Source organism: Argentina anserina, chromosome 1, assembly GCF_933775445.1.
Source record: "Argentina anserina chromosome 1, drPotAnse1.1, whole genome shotgun sequence".
Taxonomy (NCBI): Eukaryota; Viridiplantae; Streptophyta; class Magnoliopsida; order Rosales; family Rosaceae; genus Argentina; species Argentina anserina.
Genome location: NC_065872.1, coordinates 22,273,355 through 22,297,661, shown reverse-complemented (window position 1 = coordinate 22,297,661; position 24,307 = coordinate 22,273,355). Strand labels below are relative to the sequence as shown.

The 24,307-nt window shown below is 37.8% G+C and overlaps 1 protein-coding gene across 1 annotated transcript; it reads left to right on the top strand.

Annotated features, from left to right (window-relative positions):
* The first annotated feature begins 18,356 nt into the window (after nucleotides 1-18,356).
* LOC126787477 (E3 ubiquitin-protein ligase SINA-like 10) lies at nucleotides 18,357-20,882 on the top strand. Its single transcript, XM_050513358.1, has 2 exons — nucleotides 18,357-18,817; nucleotides 20,081-20,882. Exons 1-2 carry the CDS (start codon nucleotides 18,392-18,394, stop codon nucleotides 20,765-20,767), a joined length of 1,113 nt encoding a protein of 370 aa, XP_050369315.1. The 5' UTR covers nucleotides 18,357-18,391; the 3' UTR covers nucleotides 20,768-20,882.
* Nucleotides 20,883-24,307: the final 3,425 nt, after the last annotated feature.

Sequence of the window (24,307 nt, the reverse complement as noted above, 5' to 3'; positions counted from 1 at the left end):
CTAGCCTTTTAAGCTCTATTTTTTTGATGCCGTCAACCCGTTTTTGGTATGCCTAGTCAACATCGATCCTTGTATTTGGATCTATAGTGTATATGCATGATATTTGCATGTGAAAATCACTCATGAATGACGTTTGAGGGTTTAAAACCCTTAAGTAACGTTAAGTGGTCATTTAGGAATATATCAATGCATTTGCCGAGCTTTATATTGTGATATTTATATGTCTTGATCTAAGACTACTTGTCTCAATATTCTTGTTTATGAATATGTTAAAGAGACATTGAGTGCATAGCTAAAATGAAAGCTATTAATGGATTTAGTATTTAATCTATTGTGACTATGATGACTACATCATCAGAAAAGAATCAAAGAGTGGTTTAGTGCTCAAGTTTATATGCCTTGTGGCGTTATGATTCAAGTCACATGCTTTTATGCATCAAAAGAGCAATTGAACCTATGAAACGGTTTTTGACATAGTATTTGTCTACGTTGATGAATTCACAATGATACCATACATAAAAATTGGTGAGACGATAAGCTACTTGAGGACAATCCTTGTGCCAACATTATTTATCACCTACAAACTCATTGTGAAAGAGTTCTTATGTATCGCTTCTAATGCCGGAGCGCATCCCATGAGTCTAAATAGTGTGAATTGTCTTCTTTCACGATACTGTGATTCGGAATAATGAATTGATGACTCGTATAGACTATTCTTTTGAGCAAAGAAGTTAAACAGATCAATAAAATTCCTCTGAAGTAATGGAGATGTAATCTATGCGTTAACAAGTGCATAAGCCCCCTCTATGATCCTTCATTTACTATGCTCAATCTCCAAGTCTATTCTTTAGTAAAGTTTAGGAGTGGCATACACCCTCCTACACTAAAGAGAATGAGACATAAGATGGAAGCCGAACTTGACTTATCATGATTCACTTTGAGGATAAAATATGTTGTGTTGATACATATATCATGATTACACTCAAACCATAACACTTAGATGTTATGGAGCACCCAAAACAATGACAAAAGTTGAAAAAGCCTAAGATTTCAGGATTTACAAATTGCGGACTTGTCATTGTTGGAACTGGTTCACCTACTTTTAGGTGGGATATTGAGGTGCTACTTGCGGCCACTGATTCCTAACATCCAAGACTACTTACAAAATTTGAGCGCATTTGGAGACTTAGAACATGGTAAACCGTTTGACACAATTGGTTATTGACCTCCAGTGAGTATTCCGACCGGTTAGGTGCATTTCCAATTGGTTTCGATAGTGAGACCAGTGACATTGGATTCTTAACACCCCTATTTACTTACTCCTAAAATTTGTAGCATTCGGGTTCGAAAAAGTCAGTGAACCATTCAAGGAAGTGTAAAATAGAGGTTTGGTATTGGTTGTTGATATGCCTAGTTTCACGAACTTATTCTTTTGTTATGCTACTCGTGCGGTCTTAGCAACTCTTTTATGCTAAGTTAGTCTTACTCTTGCAACACCTAGCTAGAACAATTCAAAGGCAAAGAGAATATCTCTTAAAGAGAACTTGTATTAAAGAAAAAAAGCTTACAAGTGTTTACAAGTATGCTTGAAGGCTTCTTACTTGATGCCTTAAATGTGAGGGGTGTCTTCCTATTTATAGGCCTCCTCGTCCTACCTCTATAGTTCTAGAGAATTCTAGGACTATGTACAAGTGTTGATGACTCTAGATATTTCTATATAAGTCTACACAAGACTAAGAGTTACCTTGAGTATTCTAGAGACTTCCGTAGTGGTCTTGGTCTCTTAGTCTCACCATGGATCTAGAGAAATCCCGAGATGTCTCAAGGCTTACCCATTCTTCCGGAGACTTCCAATGCCTTCTAGAACCTTCTATAAACTTGTAAAGAATTCTAAAGAGTTTCTCAATATTCCGGATGTGCATAGAATGCTCAAGCGCTTTCTGCAACCTTCCTTGAGCCATGCTTGCTTCAAAAATGCTCAAGGTAAAAATGGCTAAGTTTGGCGGGGTGTGACATTCTCCCCCACTTATGTCCGTGATGTCCTCATCGCGCCTTGCTCCTCATATTGCTGGAGTTTTTCCTTAAACTATCAAAGCGTATCATCGGACTCCCAGCTTGCTTCCGTATTGGGCATGCCTCTCTACTTGATGAGGTACTCTTTATAACTTGGCACGCCTCGACGTCGAATGATCCGATCTGCGAGTACTTCATCGACTTACTTGTCGAAGTTGGTGACAACCGTTGTAGGTGCTCGATGCGATATTCTCCGCAATGGGTCTTCCTCGTCCTCATTGTAGGGCTTCAACATACTCTCATGGAAGACCAGATGTATCATTAACTTGGGCGGGAGGTTAAGGTTGTATGAAACTTTGCCTACGCGCTTGATTACCTCAAACTGCCCTTCATACCTGCGAATCAAGCCCTTATGCACCTTTCATACCTCGAGCATTGCGCATCCCTCCGAAGCTCTTTGGCTTTGGCACTTTGATTCCCTTGGCCTCTACGGTGCTATTGCTACTAGCCTTCGCGGCTAGTGCGTGCTTGCATAGTGCAAGATCTGCCTGCATTGCCTCTATGATTGCAGGATCTGCCTGCATCTCCTCCATGCGTGTAAGCATGCTATTATACTCCCTTTCTTGTACTTCTCGCATCCGGGCGAGTTCCCCCATGAACTCCTTGCGAACCTTGCCTATCTCGCCCCGCAAGGACTTCTCTAGCTTGAACAGCATGCCCTTGATCGCAGTGTGGATTGCGGCGTCCTCCGCCTCCAAGTCTTCCACCTAGGTCCCCATGCCATTCATGCTCTCCTCCAGTTGAGTTAGTCGTGAGTCGATTAAAGCTAACATGTCCTTGAGCCGTTCCTTCTTTGGATCCGTCAGATTGACAAGTTCTTCGCGACCCCTCTCTTGCGTGTCGTCGGAAACATTACTAGCATGATTGTCGTTCTTTGCCATTGTGTCACCTCTTGATCGAACTTCGGCTCTGATACCACCTGTTACGAGCTTACTCTTTTGCTATACTACTCGTGCGGCCTTAGAAACTCCCTTATGTTAAGTCATCCTTACTCTTGCAACAACTGGCTAAAACAATACAAAGACAAATATAATATCTCTTAAAGAGAACGTGTATTAAAGAAAGAAAGTTTACAAGTGTTTACAAGTATGTTTGAAGGCTTCTTACTTGATGCATCAAATGTGAGAGGTGTCTTCTTATTTATAGGTCTCCTCATCCTACCTCTATAGTTCTAGAGAATTATAGGACTATGTACAAGTGTAGATGACTCTAGATATTTCTATACAAGTCTACACAAGACTAAGAGTTACCTTGAGTATTCTAGAGACTTCCGGAGTGGTCTTGGTCCCTTAGTCTCACCATGATTCTAGAGAAATCCGGAGACGTTCCAAGGCTTCCACATTCTTCCGGAGACTTCCAATGCCTTCTAGAACCTTCTATGAACTTCCAAAGAGTTTTAAAGAGTTCCGCTATATTCCGGATGCGCCTAGAATCCTCAAGTGTTCTCCGCAACTGTCCTTGACCCATGCTTGCTTCAAAAATGCTCAAGGTAAAAATGGTTAAGTTTGGCGCGGTGCGACATTAGGCTTCCAATGAACCAATGTTTTCGAACCATAAGCTATGGCTTGCAGTGTAATACCCCGAAATTTCGTATTTACTATTTAGTAGTCTAAGGTTATATTAACTTAGGATTAATTCAATTTGTCTTCTAATATTTCTCTTTAGAAATCAATGATGCTAAGGTAAATACTTTCAAAGATAGAAAATTTCTTTTTGTAAGTATTAAACCACGATTTGAATATGTTAGCTCATATTCTTGCGTATACTCAATACTTTGTAATCAAGTTTAAGACTAATACTAATAATATTATCTTTTATGTATTATATTAGTATTAGATAGTGTAAATATATTGAAAACCTTGAGAAATGAATATACTAAATTCTTTTACTTTTCAGAATAACACATATAAATGTGTTTGTTATATCTACATATATATATATATATATAATCTTTATGCCAATATATTTTGAACCTAACTGATTTATTTTTATGTTTTACCTCATCACACTATTTTTTTCTTTGCCAACAACCACACTAACTAGCTAGGTCATTACTCAATATTAATTATTGAGAATGGTATGTGAGAATTGAACTTTTGTGTTCCTTCTTGGCCTATTTATAGTTGTGAGGTGCCTCAAGTTTTCTTTACACTTCAAAATCAGAAATCATGCAAGTCTAGAGTTCCCTTAGTTGATAGAAAACTCAACCATCTAATGTTTCTCAAGCTAAAATTATAGCCTTCATTCTTTCTCTCTTAAACAAGTTCCTTCTTTACTAAAGTAATCCAACTTTGGATCCACATCAAAACATTCCTTTCACTCCTGAAACTTCAAGGTAAGTATATCTTACATCCTTATAATCTTTTGTCTTTTAAGATTTATCAAAGTGTATAGCTAAGGATAAAATGGAAAAGATCATGTTTTGGTAAGAGTTATATTTTCGTATTTTATAACATCTGAGTTTGTCTAAGGTAATAATAGCATTACATTCCTCTTGAAAAATGTTTCAATTTAGGCTTTTGGATCACTAAAAAATGTTTGGAAATTGAGAAGTTATGGCTAATCAAAGTTAAACTTAATAAACTTACTGAAAATATTTTGTAGCACTCACAATTTTAAAAACTCATATCTCACTCATTTCTTAACCATTTTCCACAAACTTTATATCAAATTAAATTTTAAAACCTTTACTTTTAATCTGGAAAGTTCCAGAAGAAATGATAAAATTTTTGTTACAAGTAAAATATGTAGACATCTAAGATGATAACTTGATGATCGGTTTCTGCACTGCTACTGTGTTTGAACTTTTTTGAATCAATGACTTTGAACTAGACTGTATGACTTATCCTATTGGATTCCTTACGAAAAATCCTTGAACATAGACTCCTCACTTGCCTAATTTGGACGTTTATTGATTGAGTTATCGATACGGAAAGTTGACAGAGTTTAACACTATTATTTGAATAACAATTGCTACTTTGGACAAACACTTTCCTTATTATGGGAGAAATGACTACTAATCTTTTGACTACTAACTAATATTATCTAATTACTTTTAATTTAAAGTACATTTACTTTATTTGCACATTTACTTTCAAGTTTATTAACTTGTTTATTTCATGCATACATTGAGTTATTGATAAGTATTTATATCTTGGTGTAAGATTATATATATTTTTTTATTATTTAAATATTATCTTAATTACTAAACTTTGTGATATTCTGTTGACGTTATTGAGTTGGGGGTGTGAAGCCGGGTGATTAGTACTACCCCGTGCTTAAGTGAATTGCTGGTAAAATTGTTTAGTGCTTTGTGAGTTAGCCTTAGGCCATAATCCCTACAGATAGTGCACTATTATACTTATAGGAGAATTGACCTTGAATATACAAACTTTAGTGTTGATATGCTGAGGTTTATCCGTGTTTTGGGTAAACGTGAATCCTAACATGTGACTTTGTGATTTATTACTAGTTTTTTTTGAAAATTCACCCAATTGATTGAATATTATGATGTTGATATGGATATCTATATGCATAAGTAAGAATTCGTGTGACCAAATATATCTGGTTCTTGATACATTTTACTTGGTCGTTCATATTTGAATTTCTCATTAGCCAAATTATTATAAGAATGTATTATGTACTTACTGGGTCTGTGTTACTCATGATGCTACACAATCTTATTTTCAGGTAATGAGTAGATGTTTGAGGAATGGGATGAATCTACTAAATAAAATGATGGTTTTTATTCAATTATTATTTCAAGACAATAAATGCGAGACTCATGTATCTTCGCTAAATTTCAGTATTTCTAAATCAATTGTATTTTAAACTAACTCTGATTCTATTTTCTAATAAAAGTATTATTTAGACATATATTTCTATCAGTTTTATTGAAGAAATTTTATTGGTTTTAAGGTCACACCTCTAATTCGGGAACCATATTTCTATATAATAGTGGTCTCAAATTTGGGGGGCGTGACATGCAGCATGTCTTGTTTTACGGTATCCATCTATACAACCATCATTCACGTTACAGTTGTAACGATTCACATGTTAGTGTTTCAAGTCTAACAATATGAAAGTTTGTTAACAGATTATGTTAACGGTTTGTCGTCCACATATTTTATGTGTCAAATTGCGCCTCCACAAGCGCATAATGATGAGTTATTTGATGTTGAATTTTTTATTTGATTAAGACATGAACTTTCACCCTATGTCTGCTTATACAAAGACCTTAACATGTGATCTCGTTTAGTGATGAATCAGTCTCTCTGTCGTTAGGGGGAGAGAAGAACAAGTTTGTTCAAGTTAAATGACTTGGTTTTGTCGTGCTTTGTCCCACAGTGCCTCATTATGTTACTAATAGTCCTACAAATGGAAGTGCAAGATTAGAAATACATGCTGCAACTATGCCTATAAGGATTGATGTCCGACAAATGGACATGTAGTCACTATTTGTTCGTGACGTGCTGACTCCACATATGTGGTAGTTGGTGTCACTAGGCCATGGCTCTTACGAAAGTGTAGATAGACCACTTGGTTCGATAATGCTTGCTGATTGCGAGATATGGCACAACTTCATCTATGATCAATGATACCCACTCGTCTGTTTTCTTGGATGATGGTTATCATTGGGGAAAGCGGTACCGTAGGATCTAGTTTTAACAAAGAGATAGGTCATTGTTCAAGTAATTCCAACACCACACATGTAAATCCTATCGTTATACCTTTGTTAGGTGTAGTGAGAAAGAGAAGAGTTTAGATCGAATCTACATCTCCTTTCGGTTATACCTTAAGGCGCAAACTCTCTAACAAAATGCCCTGTAATCAGATATGAGACGGTTTGTTCTCAGAAAACCTTGTCAGTTAGGTGGTTTCTAAAACAAATGAATTTGCAGCTTGTGGTCACATATCATCTCTGTTGGGACTAAGTTAAGAGATGTAGATAAAGATCCTAAATGGATTGGTTTTAACATAATTCAAGTTTCTCAAGACCACGAAGCGTGTTAACTTGATGAATGTAGGGATATTAAAATGAAGTGTGATTGACTCTTGATGAACTAAGAGCCAAATGCTGCAATTCCGAAGCTCATGCTTAAAACTCAGGGCTCACCACTGATGTGCTCATATTATCCTATTTTTTATGCATTATATCCTTAGTTTATTTGTTTAGTTCTCTAATTTATGATTGATTTATGTTATTTTAGTGTGTTTATAGGTTTGTCTAAAAGAAAAAAGCTAAAATGAGCTATCAAATATTAAATGGAAATTATATTCTGCATTGTCAGAATTTGCCTGTGCCTAACGTCCAACTTTTCCGAGCTACTGTGAGAGTTCCAGATCGAATCTGACCATGAGCCATATATTATTAGAAAGATGCGGATATCTATTTTTTTGTAGGATTTTACAAATCTTGATTTTGATATTCTGAGAATAAGCTATAATCATTCGAGACAAGAGGTCAGAGCTGAAATCTACCCGGATTTGCTAACATTTATGGAGAACTCAAGTTGTGTTGCCAAGTTCATTCAATTTCAATACATCAATATCAATGATTCAGATGAAGATGAAAAGAGTACATGGATTCGAATTTTTATATGGGATATTTCAAGATTTGACCATTCCATATCAAGATAGGAGTCTATAATCCAAGTCTTACAAGGAAACTGAAGTCAAAGATGAGGAATAATCTTCCCTATATAAGGGAGCAAAAACTTCTTTGAGAGAATCAGACGACCCGTCCCAAAAATTAATCTAATTATGCGTTAAAACCAATATTAAAACCAACAACCGAAATCTAATCTAATTTAATTGTGGCTGCACCCAAACCTTGGTTGGGCTGCCTACGTACCCTTTACAAGGGATCAAGCCATTCGTAGTTCAACCTTTATCAACAACCCGACTTCACAACCAACAACTATCGAGGGTCAATATCGCGTCACAAACGCTCACATTTACCACCAACCTACACACTTATCATAATCATTCAAAACTCATACAACAACACATCCGACATACGCAACCATCACTATAACCATCATCCATCAAACACACAACAATCACATTAATCTTTTATACGATAATCTAAAATACCAACCACATACAACAACCAAATACGTTGATTAATATGTCGATAAGTTCGTATCGACGAATGCTACTCACAGGAGCAACCTACTGCCCAAAAAATGACACCACGCGCCGCCACAGTGGCTGCCTGTGGGTCCCACGCGCCACCCCTCTCCAACCTTTCCAAATCAACTTGACTCCAACATGAAAGTAATAGATCACAAAAAAACACACCTTTTTCACGACGGCGTCGAAGCCCAGATCGGCCGGGAAGTGGCCGGAAAACGCAGAGGAAGGTCGGAACAGTGCACCGAATTCCCAAATCGCGTTCTAGCTCGATTCGTCGACCAACTCCAATCGATTCGTGCCCAGAATGAAGAACCAAGTCGAATGATGATAACCCCGAGCTCCGGAGTCGCCGGAAAATGGCCGCACGGCGGCGTTGACCTCTGCCGGATCTTTCGGGCGTTGCTGTGTCGTGTACGGCGGTCGGCAGGCGTCGGGGCTAGTACCAAACGACGGTGAACGGCGAGACGGTTCGAACGGGACCGGTGGCGCCCCGTTCGGTGGCCGGACGGCGGAGAACAGCACCGGCGAAATCTCGGGGTCGGGGATGAACAGTAGCGCGAAACTTTTGAATTTTTGGATTTTTCTCCTCCTCTTTTTCCATTTTCAACCCCCTATTTATACTACATTCCAAAAATGCCCAAATACGTTTTGATTCGTAAATTCTTCATATGAAATCCGATTTAGGCGTGCCGCGTGTCCACGAATTCGTATCGAAGAGCTCTACGACTTTCGCGAAGGGAGTTTTCTCGAAAAACTTACGCATCGAAAAGTCAACTTTTAGAGTCGTCACACTTAGTACGACTCTCGTTCCAAGTAAAAGATTAAACTAATATCGCCACGAATCGTAAAAGATTCGGGTCATAACAATCTCCCCTCATAAAAATTTCGCCCTCGAAATTTACCTACCTGATAAAAGGAAAGGATAATATTGTTTTATCTAACCCTTCTTCTCCCAAGTAGCTCTCTTCCTTAGTGGCTCACTAACCACACATATACGGCGGTAAAATAAATAAGATTATAAGTTGGTCGTCATTTAGGGATTAGATCTTCTAAACCCAACTGATAACGAAAACCTTGATGACTTGTCGATAAAACGTGAAACCTCACCATGTAAGCACCAAGAAGTTAATTCAGCTAAATAAGGACTCGTCGGAAAATATCGAACTCACTCATGAGCTTTTCTGAAGTGACAAGATAGCAGGGAAATAACCCTCAGCACCTCGTTCTACGAGGAATCACTAAAATTATAAATTAACTCACTAGTCAAATTCTCACGATCCATAAGCCCCCACTGGAAATGACACAAGTCCATGAGGATTATGACCTCCCAGGTCACAACATTCATGACCCCCCCCCCCCCTCCGGGTTGACAACTGAATCAGTAAGTAGTCCCAGCACACTACGATCCATTAAAAACATACATCTTAGAATACGACTATTGTTCTATATATCGAAATTAGTACCACTCATGGTACTACTCCCCTCTTCCAATGCCGCTGAAAATGTGCGAAATCCTTTTTCTTGGATTTGTCCAACTGTTGGACAACACAATTAGTTATCATCAGAACTCTGGAAAATACTTCTCACAACCATAGCTACTTGAGCTAACACTTGTATGCACAAGTTTCACTCGTACCAGGCAGAGAAATGCGACTTGCATCTATATGCTCTGCTTTTACTACCGTTTAGGGAATACTATTTAGAGAAAATTTGCATCCCAAATTCTACATTATGCTCACCACCACATTTCATCACTCTAGGAAGGCAGACAACGCTTGCATATACACTTGCCCTTCACTCAAGTGTAGATGTTTGATATTCTTGATCCTCTCTCTTCCTCCACTTGCCCAACTGGGTTCTTCCGTAACTGCGGAGACATAGCTCATATCCACCCTTGGCAAGTCCTTTGAAACTCGAGGATCAAAGTACTACAATTATTGTAGTACCTACGAACATCCCACATTACTAGCCTTCGGTATATGGAGCTCTAAAAGTCCTGAATTCCCTGTCTTCGACAATGTCAAACCTCCATTAATGATCCTCCTCATGTAAATCTTCCAAAACGACCATACAGAAGGAAAGTCATCCTAATCATCTCGTCTCACGAGGAATAATCAAGTATAAATTAACTCATCACCTATTTCTTAATATCCTTTAGCCCCTAATTAAAAGGACACCCGTCTATGCAGGTCATGACCTCTCAGGTCATACATGGATCCATACGTGGTTCCACCACCATACGATCTAGCGAAAAAGTATCACTAAATACGGATACGGTAATACGCATCGGAACATGTACTACCACCATTACCCCACACAATAGACAAGTTGGAACTCGAAATACCTCTCGAGTCAATGCGAACATTTTCTCCTAAGAGTTCTCAGCTCATAATTCAATTTCAAATAATTAATGGTGTCAGATCGATCCATTAGTGAAGTATAACATTACCCCAATAAGACCACTGTCAAAAGGAGGTTTACTAAAATAGCCTACATCTATGTCGAGTCGTGCGGGGCTACTATCAAAGGAGACATACCGAAATTTCGACATAGTCTCCCCTGAAAATAACGTGCCGCACCTATACAAAACAACACTTCTAATAATCACAAAACCACCCCGACACATGGAGCCATATGCTCCTCCAATCAAATTGGCCTCCAGAACATTTAACAAATTCAAGCATCAACAATAAAAATTCTCAACCTATAACATTCATAAAGACGTCCATTACACTATGAGACGTTAGGAAACAACACATCGATCGATCCCTGGAGCTTCCCGCTCGTCTTACCACAACCACCCAAACCACTTTACGACCACCAAAGTCGTTATTTAATGTAAAATATAATTCCCGAAATAATTACTAAAATGCCGGAACTATCTAATCAATTTAGGAGATTTCCAATCTCAGATAATTATTCGACAAATATAAAAATAGACTAGCCCCGCTAGTCAAACTAATAACTCAAAAATATAAACTGGACTAGCCCCGCTAGTCAAAGGGATATCTTATGCCATAAAGTAAACTAGCTCCGCTAGTCAAAAGAATACTATCAGACTGTATAATGTGGACCAGCCCTGCTAGTCAAAATAATACTGTCAGGTCATAAACTATAAACTAGCCCCGGTAGTCAAAATAATACTATCCGATCATTCTAGAGAACCGACTAGCCCCGCTACTATACATAATTACGAATGGCTAGAATCCGACTACCCCTGCTAGTCACAATAAATATAGCAAATATCAGGAAATGGACTAGCACCGCTAGTCAAAATAAATGACAAACGTCATACAATATACGCCCCCCCCCCCCAAAAAAAAAATATATAAATAATCTAAAGTTTTCAATACCGTCACATCACGTTCACGGAGAGGGTATTGAATCATCATATCATTGCTGGCTATATAACCTCGCCTCCACGGGCGGCATCACCTCTCAGGCGGAAAAGTGATCACGTAACCTCGCCCTCCAGGCGGCATCGCCCCTCAGGCGGAAAATTGATATCACATAACCTCGTCCCTCGGGCGGCATCGCCCTCCAGGCGGCAAAAATGATATTATGTAACCTCGCCTCTCGGACGGCATCGCCCTCCAGGCGGCAAAAATGATATAGTACGCTCACATAGTCATAGAAATAGATATCATTCATATCCGTTGATCGTGCCCCCTTTTTGATGTTGCTAAAAGAGAGGATACCGAATAGAATGGAATATGATTCCGTTGATTGTGCCCCCTTTATAAGATTAAAGAAGAGGATACCGGAATAAAATAGAAAATCATTCGTATCCGTTGATCGTGCCCCCTTTAAATAGTTAAAGGAGAGGATACCGGATAAGAATAGATAGAACGAGTACGGTTCCTAACCGTACGTATAAATCTCAATATATACACAACATATTTCCGAGAATCTCATTCCCGAATAATTAATCAACACCTTCCGAATATCCCATAAGGCATTACATATATTTCTCAAATATAATCAACAAATTCCGAGAATACCGTTCCCGGATAAAAATCCACAATTTCTAAATAAATCAAATAAGGCGTTATAAATATATCTCACATTTATTTCTAAAACAACTAAATAGAAATTGCATTGTAAATAATCCAGAAAAATAAATTAAAACACACATTTTCCCGAAAATCCCATTTTCGGTAATTTCTCAACAATTTTAGTTTTCTGGAAATCTCATTTCCAAATAACTAACAAAAATAAATATTCGACAACTAAAATTAAATTTATAAGATAATACATAATCTCATAAACATGCATGCATATATTTAAAATAAACGTCCACACATGGCCAAAAACCTTGCATCTAAATTGGATGCTTGCAAACGTAAACCGAGCAACCTCAAATAATTCCGGCTTTACAACCCCATTTCCAGAAGAACATGGAGAAAACCGCGTCAAATTGATTGGCTCACTCATCTCGGTTCTAAGTGAACGCACGCATGAATCCCTAAAACTAAGATTTCCGAGACACATAAATTTTCCCACATCACAGCAAGCCCATCGATCAGAGGATCATGCTCTGATACCAAATGAGACGACTCGTCCCAAAAATTAACCTAATTATGCGTTAAAACCAAAATTAAAACCAGCAACCGAAATCTAATCTAATTTAATTGTGGCTGCACCTCAACCTTGGTTGGGCTGCCTACGTACCCTTTACAAGGGATCAAGTCATTCGTAGTTCAACCTTCATCAACAACCCGACTTCACAACCAACAACTATCGAGGGTCAATATCGCATCACAAACGCTCACATTCACCACCAACCTACACACTTATTATAATCATGCAAAACTCATAACCATTCAGATTCGTATATCACATACAACAACACATCTAACATATGCAACCATCACTATAACCATCATCCATCAAACACACAAAAATCACATTAATCTTTTATACGATAATCTAAATTACCAACAACATACAACAACCAAATACGTCGATTAATATGTCGATAAGTTCGTATCGACGAATGCTACTCAAAAGAGAAACCTATTGCCCAAAAAATGACACCACGCGCCGACGCACGCGCTACCACAATGGCTGCGCGTGTGTCCCACGCACCACCCCTTTCCAACCTCTCCAAATCAACTCGACTCCAACATGAAAGTTATAGATCACAAGAAAACACACCTTTTTCACGACGGCGTCGAAGCCCAGATCGGCCGGGAAGTGGCCAGAAAATGCAGAGGAAGGTCGGAACTGTGCATCGAATTCCCAAATCGCGATCTAGCTCGATTCATCACCCAACTCCAATCGATTCGTGCCCAGAATAATGATAACCCCGAGCTCCGGAGTTGCCGGAAAACAGCCGCACGGTGGCGTTGACTTCTGCCGGATCTTTCGGGCATTGCTGCGTTGTGCACGGCGGTCGGCAGGCGTCGGGGCTGGTACCAAACGACGGAGAACGGCGAGACGGTTCGAACGGGACCGGTGGCGCCCCGATCGGTGGCCGGACGGCGGAGAATAGCGTCGGTGAAATCTCGGGGTCGGGAATGAACAGTGGCGTGAAACTTTCAAATTTTCAGAATTTTCTCCTCCTCCTTTCCCATTTTCAAGCCCCTATTTATACTAAATTCCAAAAATGCCCAAATACGTTTTGATTCGTAAATTCTTCATACGAATTCCGATTTAGGCGTGCCGCGTGTCCACGAATTCGTATCGACAAGCTCTACGAATTTTGCGAAGGGAGTTTTCTAGAAAAACTTACGCATTGAAAAGTCAACTTTTAGAGTCATCACACTTAGTACGACTCTCGTTCTGAGTAAAAGATTAAACTAATATCGCCACGAATCGTAAAAGATTCGGATAGTAACAGAGAAGGTCTCCAGAGCAGAATGTAGATGCCAAAAGGAGCAGAGTGCATCCATCCATCTTCACCATTCTTTTCTTTCATGTTTTTGTTATGTTTTCTTAGTTATAGGTTGTTAAACCTTTCTCTAGGGTTAAGATAATGTCCTATTATGATTGTTTGTGTAGTTTAATGTTTTTATTGATGGATTTATAATTTCTTTATGATGAATTCTTAGTCTCTATTTGAATTGATGCTTTATGTTTAAATTCTTTGATTGATTACCTTAGGGCTTTGCATATAGTGATTAGAAAATGAATTTCAGGTGCACCTGCAATATAATTCAACTTAGCTTTTTGTGATTAAGAGTTATGAATTACATTATTGTCGTACCTGGAGTAATGGTTTGCATGATTCTCTTGTTTTCTAGAACGTAATGAGTATTTCATGTTAAATTTATGTCGTACCTGGAGAGTATCATACACTTTAGGAAAACTATGGTCCAAGTATCTTACCTGGACTTAGATATGGGAATTGTCATCTAGAGATACAAACTAATCTATTAGTTGCATTGATACATAAATATAGGCCTGTCAATGGATCGTGTCGGGTTGGATTCGTATCGGGTCAAGATGTCTCGCGTGTCATATAATGTATTACCCAAAATTCTAGTTCAAAATTAGAAAAGACTTACTAAACTCTTATATACATATAATGTTACTATTTTAATAGCTTGTATACACGTATTTTATATAGGTTCATTTTGTGTTAGCGGGTTAACCCGCCGTTGACCCGTTTATTAAATGGGTCATGGCGGGTTGACTCTTCGCTAACCCACTTTTTAACCGTGTGGGTTCAACCTGCTTTATTTCGTGCGGGTTTCGAGTCGTGTTATCGGGTCATGTTGGAATTGACAGCCCTACATAAATAAGATTGTTTTTGGTTGATTCTAATACCCTAAGTTCTATCTTGTTTGTTTCTTTTATAATTTGTTATTTGAAAACCTAAAACATATGTTCTTAGTTTAGATTAATTAAGTTAGGATTAAATCGATTTTCAATCCCTAGTTGGAACGACCTCGTACTTGCACACTATACTAACGACGATTCGTGCGCTTGCGAGTTTTAATTAAAATTTAACAACAACCACCTTGACCATCCAATCAAGTCTATTAGACTATATAATGCAGGAGAATTCACTTCGAAGACTTTTTATTGCATGACAGGAAAAATGTTGAGCATCCCGTAACCTCATGTTCATTCTGCATAATAGATGAACATGAATGACACTTAAGCGGTTATAGCTTATAGCGAGGGCCCTCGTTACGCATAAATAATTTATCCATAACTGTCTGGGGATATGCAATATTACATGCAGCTATACTTAAGAATGAAAGGATTTTGAGAATACTAGGTCTCGAAAGTGATGATTGTTATTGATGATGTTATTCATCGGTTGGCTAAGGGCAATAAGGATGTTAAACCAATGTCTACAAGTATTCAATGAATCTGTCGAAGTAATGAGAAGACATGTTTCTGCTTTATGAGCAAAGATAAGTCTTAAGAGATGAAACTCTCCATATATAAGTATGATATGTGTATGCATGTACTTGTTGTAATATACTTGACTCGACATCTCATTCGATTTAATCTCATAAGGCCAAGATGATGGCTGAGTGCGCCCACACATATGTTCAATACTTGATCATAACACCATATGACATGAAATCATATATCCCAACACAAAATACACTTTAATGAAGCGATGTCAGAATATGCTTAAATTCGTAGGTCAACTTCCACGGGACCTATAGGGCAGTTTACTTTTTGGAAAATGGTAATTTTGGTACCATTGGAAATTTGTATGTGTCGACTTTCAAGGGACGTCAACCATTTGACTGTATTTATTATATTGAGTGAGTTATAGTTGTTTTAGTAAAATATGACAGATCTGTCTGGAACCTGCAGCTAAGTCAACTTCGACAGAGCTTTGTGATCAGCTCAAAACGAACTAGGTTGTGAACCACATATCACTGGAAAACCACTGGTGTCTACTTTTCAGAACGTTTTACATTTTATCCATAGCTATTGTATCGAATAAGTTATGACTATTTAAGTGCCTAAAGGTCATACAATGCATGAATCTGTTTTTCATTACAAACTCTTGTTTTGAGTTGTTATGCAATTCTCTTTCTTTTGATCTATGTACGGATAATTGTACATATTTGATATAAGAATGTTTGGCGAGATTTGATATTCAAATCATTGATTCATTGCTACTACTTTGAAGAATGTGAAGAGCGTTTGTATATGTTATCTATCTAAACTCCAAAATTGAGTTACCGATCAGGGAGAGTTGTTTTGCAGACTTCATGGGGAGTCTATACTACATGTTATCTTCAATTGTAGTTGGTGCGTTGTGCTTTTTTTCCCTTCGACCAAGTTTTTATTTTATCCAAGAGGTTTTTGTTTTGCTGGGCAAAGTTTTTACCGAGACAACAGTTATGTACCATGACACATTAGGATCGCGATATAAGGGGGAGTTCTGTAGGAGAATTACTCTCCGTAATCTTCGAGTGTATCTTATCCTAATTAATATAGGTTAGTCTAGATAAAGAATGATATATAATCCATGAATCTATATGATACTTAATGTAATACGGCGAATTCTGGAATGAGCCCGACCTCAGAGAGCCTGCCTTTTGTCCTATTACGTGTCATTCTGATATTGGTTATTCAATTATACTTTCTACTCTTTTGTTTTTTTGGTTGAATATTATGGATTCATGGGGTCTGTTTTGCCCTCACGGCTTGCACTCCCTGGAGCATTTTCTGTAGCAAATCTAAAAGGCTTCATGAGATTCATAAACTCAAAAGGGTGGAGCTCAATTGTCTTTTCAAGCCTGGGGTTTGGCATACAGTAATCTCTAGCTTCAGATTTCAGACTCCTCCACCACCGTCGTCGTCTCGATTGTCGAGCTCATCGGACTCTTTCTTCAAATCCCAATTACTCAAACACCAAACCCCAAACCCAATCTCATCTCTCTCACCCAATTACTCAAGCCACAAACCCAAACTCCGATGTCTCCACCACCGCCACAACCTCCGAGCAGAGATCAAAACTCAAAACTCAAATAAACATTTCATTTGTGTTTCGCCGGTCACGGCAGCGGAAAGTTCGATTTGTTGACAACATATATTATAGATGTATATCAGAATTTTCAGAAAATAAGGGGTTGAGATCGAACTGGTATTTGGGACATTAGTAAGAGTGGAAGGGTAATATAGTCATTCCCATGGCCAAGAACCTTTGGGCTCTTCGAGATCGGGCGCATAGCAGAATGCTCCATGTAATACATATATAAATGCCTCCCTTATTAATAAATAAAGATAATGTTTCTCCATATTTTAATGTGTATCACATTGTTCTAAAACATGGTTCAATTTTTGAAGATATCTATATGTGTGATTTTATGTGATAAAAACGTTGTTAACATTCAAATTGAGAATCATTTGTGCTGATTATTGTTCCTCCGTCTGAATATTTGACACACTAGTTAGATTGGGACACGTGTCCAAGTTAAGAGACTTTGCCTTTGCGTTACATGGTTTTTAGAAGGAAGCGGGTGGGTGATAAATTGGCAAAATTGTCAAAATACACCCTAAACTTGGCTGAAATTGTCAATTAACACCATGAAATTGCATTCGAGTCAATTTCTCTCTTGAACTTGGTAAAAATTACCAATTTTCACCAAATCTATTAAATTTAACTGTTTATATCTAATTTTGCGTCACATGTCATGCACATAAGAAGTAATGTTGTCATTTTCTATTTATATTTTTCTTAAAAAATAAATAAAAATATTTGTTAAATGAGGATTTTTTTAATCAAATTATTTATTTACATCTTTTTTCTACATACTTAACCTTACTTCGAATTATTTATTCAACATACTCACATATTCAAATATAGTGTATTGTGTATATATACACATTTATATTTAATTTTTTAGATATTTATTTATATTTTTATAATATTTTTAAGCATATTATATCACGTAAAATAATAAATATATAAATTATTAAGTAATTCTATTAATTTATTTTATTATTAAATATAAATAAATATATAACGGATGAGTGCAAATTAAAAGTTTTTACTGCCCCTCAAATGCATGACATGTGACTTAAAATTTTATGGAAAACATAAATTTAACATATGAGTGCAAATCGGTAATTTTTACTAAATTTAAGAGGTAAACTGACTAAAATATAAATTCGGGTGCAAATTGACAATTATAGTAGTGCTAATTGACATTTTTGCCGTGATAAATTTAGGGTTTGCAGTAAATTGGGGATCGCAGAAATGACGAGATTCTCGTTAGGCGGAGATGAGGATGGAGAAGGACCCAGCAGCCCCAGGCATAAACGACGTCGTCTTGTTCTTCGCCCCGCTGCCTCTATCACCATAGGCGAACGCCGACGAGGTGGTCTACCGGCTGTTGGCGACGAATCTGCATCGTCTGAATCCGAAGAGGAAGAAGAACAGAGTGAGTCCGAAGAAGAAGAAGAAGAAGATGAGAATGATGATGAGACAGACGGTGGTGAAGAGCAGCCGCCGCGTCGGACCACCCTCGAATTGGGGTCAGCCTCCGCAACTCTACAGACTGCTCTCGCTTCCACCACCACCACCGCCATCACGACGGATAGGTCCATTTCGATCACCTTGGCCGACCCGGATGTACTCGATTGTCCCATTTGCTGTGAATCGTTGACCGTCCCCGTCTTCCAGGTCTCCTCTCATTTCTACTCTTCATCTCAATTTTATGAGTCTTAGTTTTGCTTGAAATATTTATCTGTACAATTACCAAGAGAAAACTAAAATAACCTAACTTGGTGGTTGCTGGGTTCTATTTAAGTTTTAAGCTGATTTATAAGTAGGGATGTTTTCGCAACCTGTGTTACCCAACAGGAGCTACACCACGGCACTCTTTTCTTGTTTTGAATTGAGGTCTATTCTGAATATATACGTGAAAAAACTGCGAGCAAGTGGTTATAAGAAGGTGGTTATATAAGAATTTTAGAACGTAGGAGCAGTCATTTTGTGCTTGAGCTGAGTTGTATAGTATCTTTGTGATGTACGGGGATAAGTCCCGATATTCTGAGCTATGGAAGCAAGTCAGTTTTTATTGATGACTTGATGTGAATCTGGAGTATGATTTTTCTCTGTTTAGTTGTTTGGGTAATATGTTTCAAGTCGTAGTCTAGGTTTAATATGGATATGAATAAATATAATTTGTAGGGATGTATGGTTCGCTACTACAGTCTGGTTACTCGATTAGTTATTTAATCTTAAGCTGTGTAGAACGTAGGGGTTTATAGGTTTTATATATTGCCATTGTGATTGGTCACAAAAATGGAAAATTTTGTGTTTCAAGGGGATATGACCTGTCTTGAAGTCTTCAAACAACGTATGGTGACTGTCAGTGTAGTACAGAAGTGGACACCTGACCATAATGCCAAACAAAATGACCATGGAGTTGTTTTTAGGCCACTAACTATTAGTACCTTTGTGGAACGGTCTGTTTAAGTTTAGTGTGCCATATTTGTCTTCCGAGTGTTGCAATTTATTTTACTTTTTTCTCTGCACTAGTCAGGGTGTCGTTTCAGGTTCCGTTTGCATGGTAGATGGTATGGTCACGGTTTTTTCATGAAAAGCATGTAGAAATAGTTCCTCAGATGTCTTTTAGATGTCAATTTTTTACTTTGGAGTTAAGTGTATGCATCATAGTTGATTTCTTTAGATCTCAAGTGCCAGATATTTTTTTAAAACAATCTCAATATATCAGCATTGGTGATGTATTTATAATTAATGATTTGAATGATTGTTACTCAAGCTATTTTTGTTCTTTGTTCTTTGTTATATCTACAATACCTTTCTATCATTTTCTATCTTGTTACCCCTTCCAAGTTTATCATTCTCTATAACAATTGAGTAACACATCATAAGTCCTAATAGAGCATACTAATAACTCTTTTGTGCTTGAAATTTCAGTGTGAAAATGGTCATATAGCTTGCTGCTCCTGCAGCACGAAGATTAAGAATAAATGCCCCTCCTGTTCCTGGCCGATTGGTTATAGTCGTTGCCGTGCCATTGAGAAAGTTCTAGAATCAGTTAGAATGTCTTGCCAAAACATCAAGTATGGTTGCAAAGAATGGATGACGTGCAGTAGTAAAAATGAGCATGAAAAGGCTTGTGTGCATTCACCTTGTCAATGCCCCCATTCAGGCTGCAACTTTGTCTCTTCAATGAAGCAGTTATACCAGCATTTCAGCAGTAACCATTTGAACTCTGCAATACGCTTCCTGTACAACTCCAGCTTCTCACTTACAGTAAACTTTAGTGACAAGTTTCTTGTTCTCCAAGAACAGAATGATGGCACATTGTTTGTCCTTGACAATCAAAAAGAAGTTGTAGGAAATATGATGAGGCTTAGTTGCATGCAACCTAGATTTATGGGAGGCTTTTTCTATGATCTTACTGCTAAAAGAAAAGGATGTTTGCTCAGATTACAGTCCTTCACAAACAGCACTCCATTGCATTATCGTATCCCTACTTCATCTGGCTCCCTTATAATCCCAGGTGATTTTTTCAGTTCTTGTGGCCGGATCAAGATGGATATCTGCATATGGCGAAACGGTCAGTGCCCTCCATCCTTCCAATCAACTAATGTTACTTAAATCTATCAATTCTGTATTATGCTAGAAATGACATTAAACTGTTGGATTCACTCATATGGTCATGTATAAATAGATGATTTCAATTTCAATTGATTTGGTTTTTTGTTTATTTGTTTATTTTGCACTGTGATGAATGCATTACTGCTGTAAAGAGCAGCATCTCCATTTTTCTTTTCTTTTTTGTTCCAGAAGAGGCAAAATTATAGAGCAGCATCTTGTCATATTATTTTCCTTTTTTCTTTTTTACTGAATGTTTAAGCGACCAAGATTGAGTATCGACATAAACAAATGTTGCAGCATGATAGATTCTATGGGACTCTTATAATTACTCAAGTATGAATTTTATCCATAAAATTCTCTGTCAAATCACTTGTACAAAGTACAAATACATGAGTCATGTCTCATGTATAATGTACATAGTTGCCGTACATGTGGGTGAAAGAGCATACAAGGTCGTTTGGTCAAGAGCCATATTTTTGTTCTTAAATTTCATGTTTTATTTACATAAGAAAACTATTATCTTGTGTGAGGGTTACTCTTGTAACCAGCCATGTTGAGCATTAAATTGAATTACCAGTTTCTTCAATGGAAGAGGGATGTGGGAGTAGGTTGGGCTTTTTGTTTTTCTTTTGTTTGGTCGAAGGTTGGGCTGTTGGTTGGAAGCGCACTTTCCCTATATAGCTGGCATGTCGCCTAAAGGTGGTTCCGACGGAGGTCTTGCTAGAGAAGGGTCTTCGACGGCTTACAGCCTTTGCCGTAGTTCTGCCTATAGTCCATTTAAGTAACTTGAGTTCTCTTTTTTAGAGATATAATATAAGAGTTCCTTAAAAGCTCTCAAGCTTGACCAAGAGAGGTATGTTTTCTCAATCAACGTAATCGAACACTTTCAGGCCAGATAAAGGTGAAGAAAAATCATGCAATTTATGTATGCGTTTAGAAGCAGGTGTATTTGCAAGATAGGTTGCTGGATATTGATGTTTTATAATTTTTATTGTTGAATCAAGCAAGCAACTATATGTTACTATATGTCTATATCTAAATAATCTAATATGTTTGGATTATTTTGCCCTCACCCTGGAAGTGACAGACAATGAAACTCGAGCAACCAAACGTTGAAATCTAAAGTTCGGGCAACCTGATGACGAAATTTGAAATACTGTCATCGTTCACTAGAATACGAGATTTAGAAAATACCCTCTAAAGACAAGCTAATCTTTTTACTTGTCACTTTTATATCAGCTTGTACAAAAACTACCCTTGGTTATATTATTATTCCAAATTCGTCTCTCTCTCTCTCTCTCTCTCTCTCTCTCTCTCTCTCTCTCTCTCTCTCTCATACTATAGGTCGACTTCCGACGACGCCGAAGCCTCGTCATCAGATCTCGACGCCTCGTTGACGATGCCTCGCCGTAGATATCTCAATCAACACCACACCTTGTTCTCTGACGACGCCAAAACAGAGAGACAAATGGAGGCTGTAACCGCCACCGACCACCGTGACGCCTCTACGGTACGATTTTCTTTGCTCAATTTGCTTTTTCCGATTTCCGATATGCGGATCTATGATTGTTGATCAGAGGTGATCATTTTTTGTGGTTCCAGGTGAAGGAGGAGGAGTTGTAGAGAGAGATCAGATGTTTTGAAGGAAAGGCCAAGGAACAAAATGGTTTGGTTCTGTGGAGTTATGGAGCTCTTTCCCGAGGCTGTGCGATGGTGGTTTTGGTTGTAGTACTGTAGTAGTGTTATTTGACAGTAGCTTTTGCTTGCACACGTAGTAGTTTTTGTTTGTATTGGCAGTAGGTTTTGGTTGCAGGCGCGGTAGCTTTTGTATGTATTGACAATAACTATTTAGGTATTTGTTGTTAGTATCTTTCTAATTTATTGATAGTATCTTTTCAGTTGTGTAATAGTATCTTTTCAGCGTTTTAATAGCCTTTGTTTGGAATAGTTGTTTGTTGCTGATAATTGCTTTATTTGTTGTTGGTAGTAACTATAAGCCTATAATTTTGTGGGGCAGTAGCTTTTGATAACAATGATAGTGGCTTTGTCTTGCTTAGTAGTATCTTTTGAGTGGCTCAGTAGTAGTTTTTGGGACCTCGTTCAAGGTTGCTGGAAATCTCATCATAGTAGTTTTTATTGCCGGTGATAGTAGCTTTTGGTGCTTGTGACATTATCTTTTATGACATTATCAAAGTTTGTTTGAGTCATGCGAAAGTCGCTGAACACCTCGCCGGAACAAGCCAGAAGTCATCGGAGACGAACCCGTCGGAGATCAACTGGAGACTTCGTCAGAGTGATGGTTTTTGTATTTTTATAACTCTAGTGGTAGTCTGTAATTTTATGTAATTTTAATGTCTACAATAAAAATCCTTTTATTCTAAAGTGTCCTTATATGGATAAAAATGTCTGAGTGTCTTTATTTAAAAATATGAGTCTTCATGTGTCCTTATATGTAATTGGCCCTTCCAGATTTGGTCACTAGTTATTGGAATCTCTCTCCCGAATGTCACTGGATCTTTCTGTACATCAGCGGATCAAACTAGACCCTCGCCCAAGTTTTTATTACCTATCGATAATCGGTATATATGATTTATGGGTCCTCAGTAACCTTAATAATATATTAGTTATTATTAGTAAACATATTACTAATCACTAGTAAGTAGGCCTTATCGTCTAGCCCGTGGGTCCCCGCAAGCCCGGTGGGCTTTTACCAGGCCCGACTCACGAGAAAACCTGTCAAAACCTACTTCCTTGGGTAGAGGGCCGCGCTTAGATTAGACGTGTGAAACCCGGCCCGGTCCGCCAAAATCCCGCAAGTCCCGGCCCGTAAAAACCCACCAATAATAAAATATTATACATACATATTTTATTAGATTTAGAATAAAACTATCGCATTATGAAGCAACTATATGAAGGAAAATTCTTGGGATCGATCGACACCAGTCGATATAACCAATCGATATAATCGGTATATATATTTAGTCACCCTGTAAAAAATTCATCTAATTCGGATCTCGTTTGACCGTCGGACTTTTTGGTAAAACCGAAAACAACACTAATATATCATAAGGGAAGACCTATTACCAAAATGCGAACACCCAAAGTCATTTACATATCTGAAATCGCCTAATTTTTGTCACCAATTGTGTGCGGTCGCACTAAGGAAACCCATTTGGCAAAACGCCAGTCAATGAGGATTTAATATGTTAAAACGCTTTTTTTGTTGTTGACCGTAGGTACGGACGGTCAAACAATATCCAAAACGGATGAAATTTTTACGGGTTTCCTAAATATATATACTGATCACATCTGCTGGTGTCGATCGACCATATTTCGAATTGGAGTTATCGATCACCGAAGTGTCCACTAATGTATCATAACTTTTATATTAGGTTTTATAATAAAACTATCGCATTATGAAACAACTATATGACAAAAACTTCTCGAGATCGATGGATACCTGGCCGATGTGATCAGTATATATATTTAGTGACCCTGTAAAAATTTCATCTAATTCAGAACTCGTTTGGCCGTTGGAAT

Excerpts from the sequence above, each read along its gene's own strand:
- LOC126787477 (XM_050513358.1), top strand. The coding sequence starts at position 18,392 with ATGACGAGATTCTCGTTAGGCGGAGATGAGGATGGAGAAGGACCCAGC. Across the intron at positions 18,818-20,080 it reads TGACCGTCCCCGTCTTCCAG|TGTGAAAATGGTCATATAGC; the intron begins GTCTCCTCTCAT and ends TTGAAATTTCAG.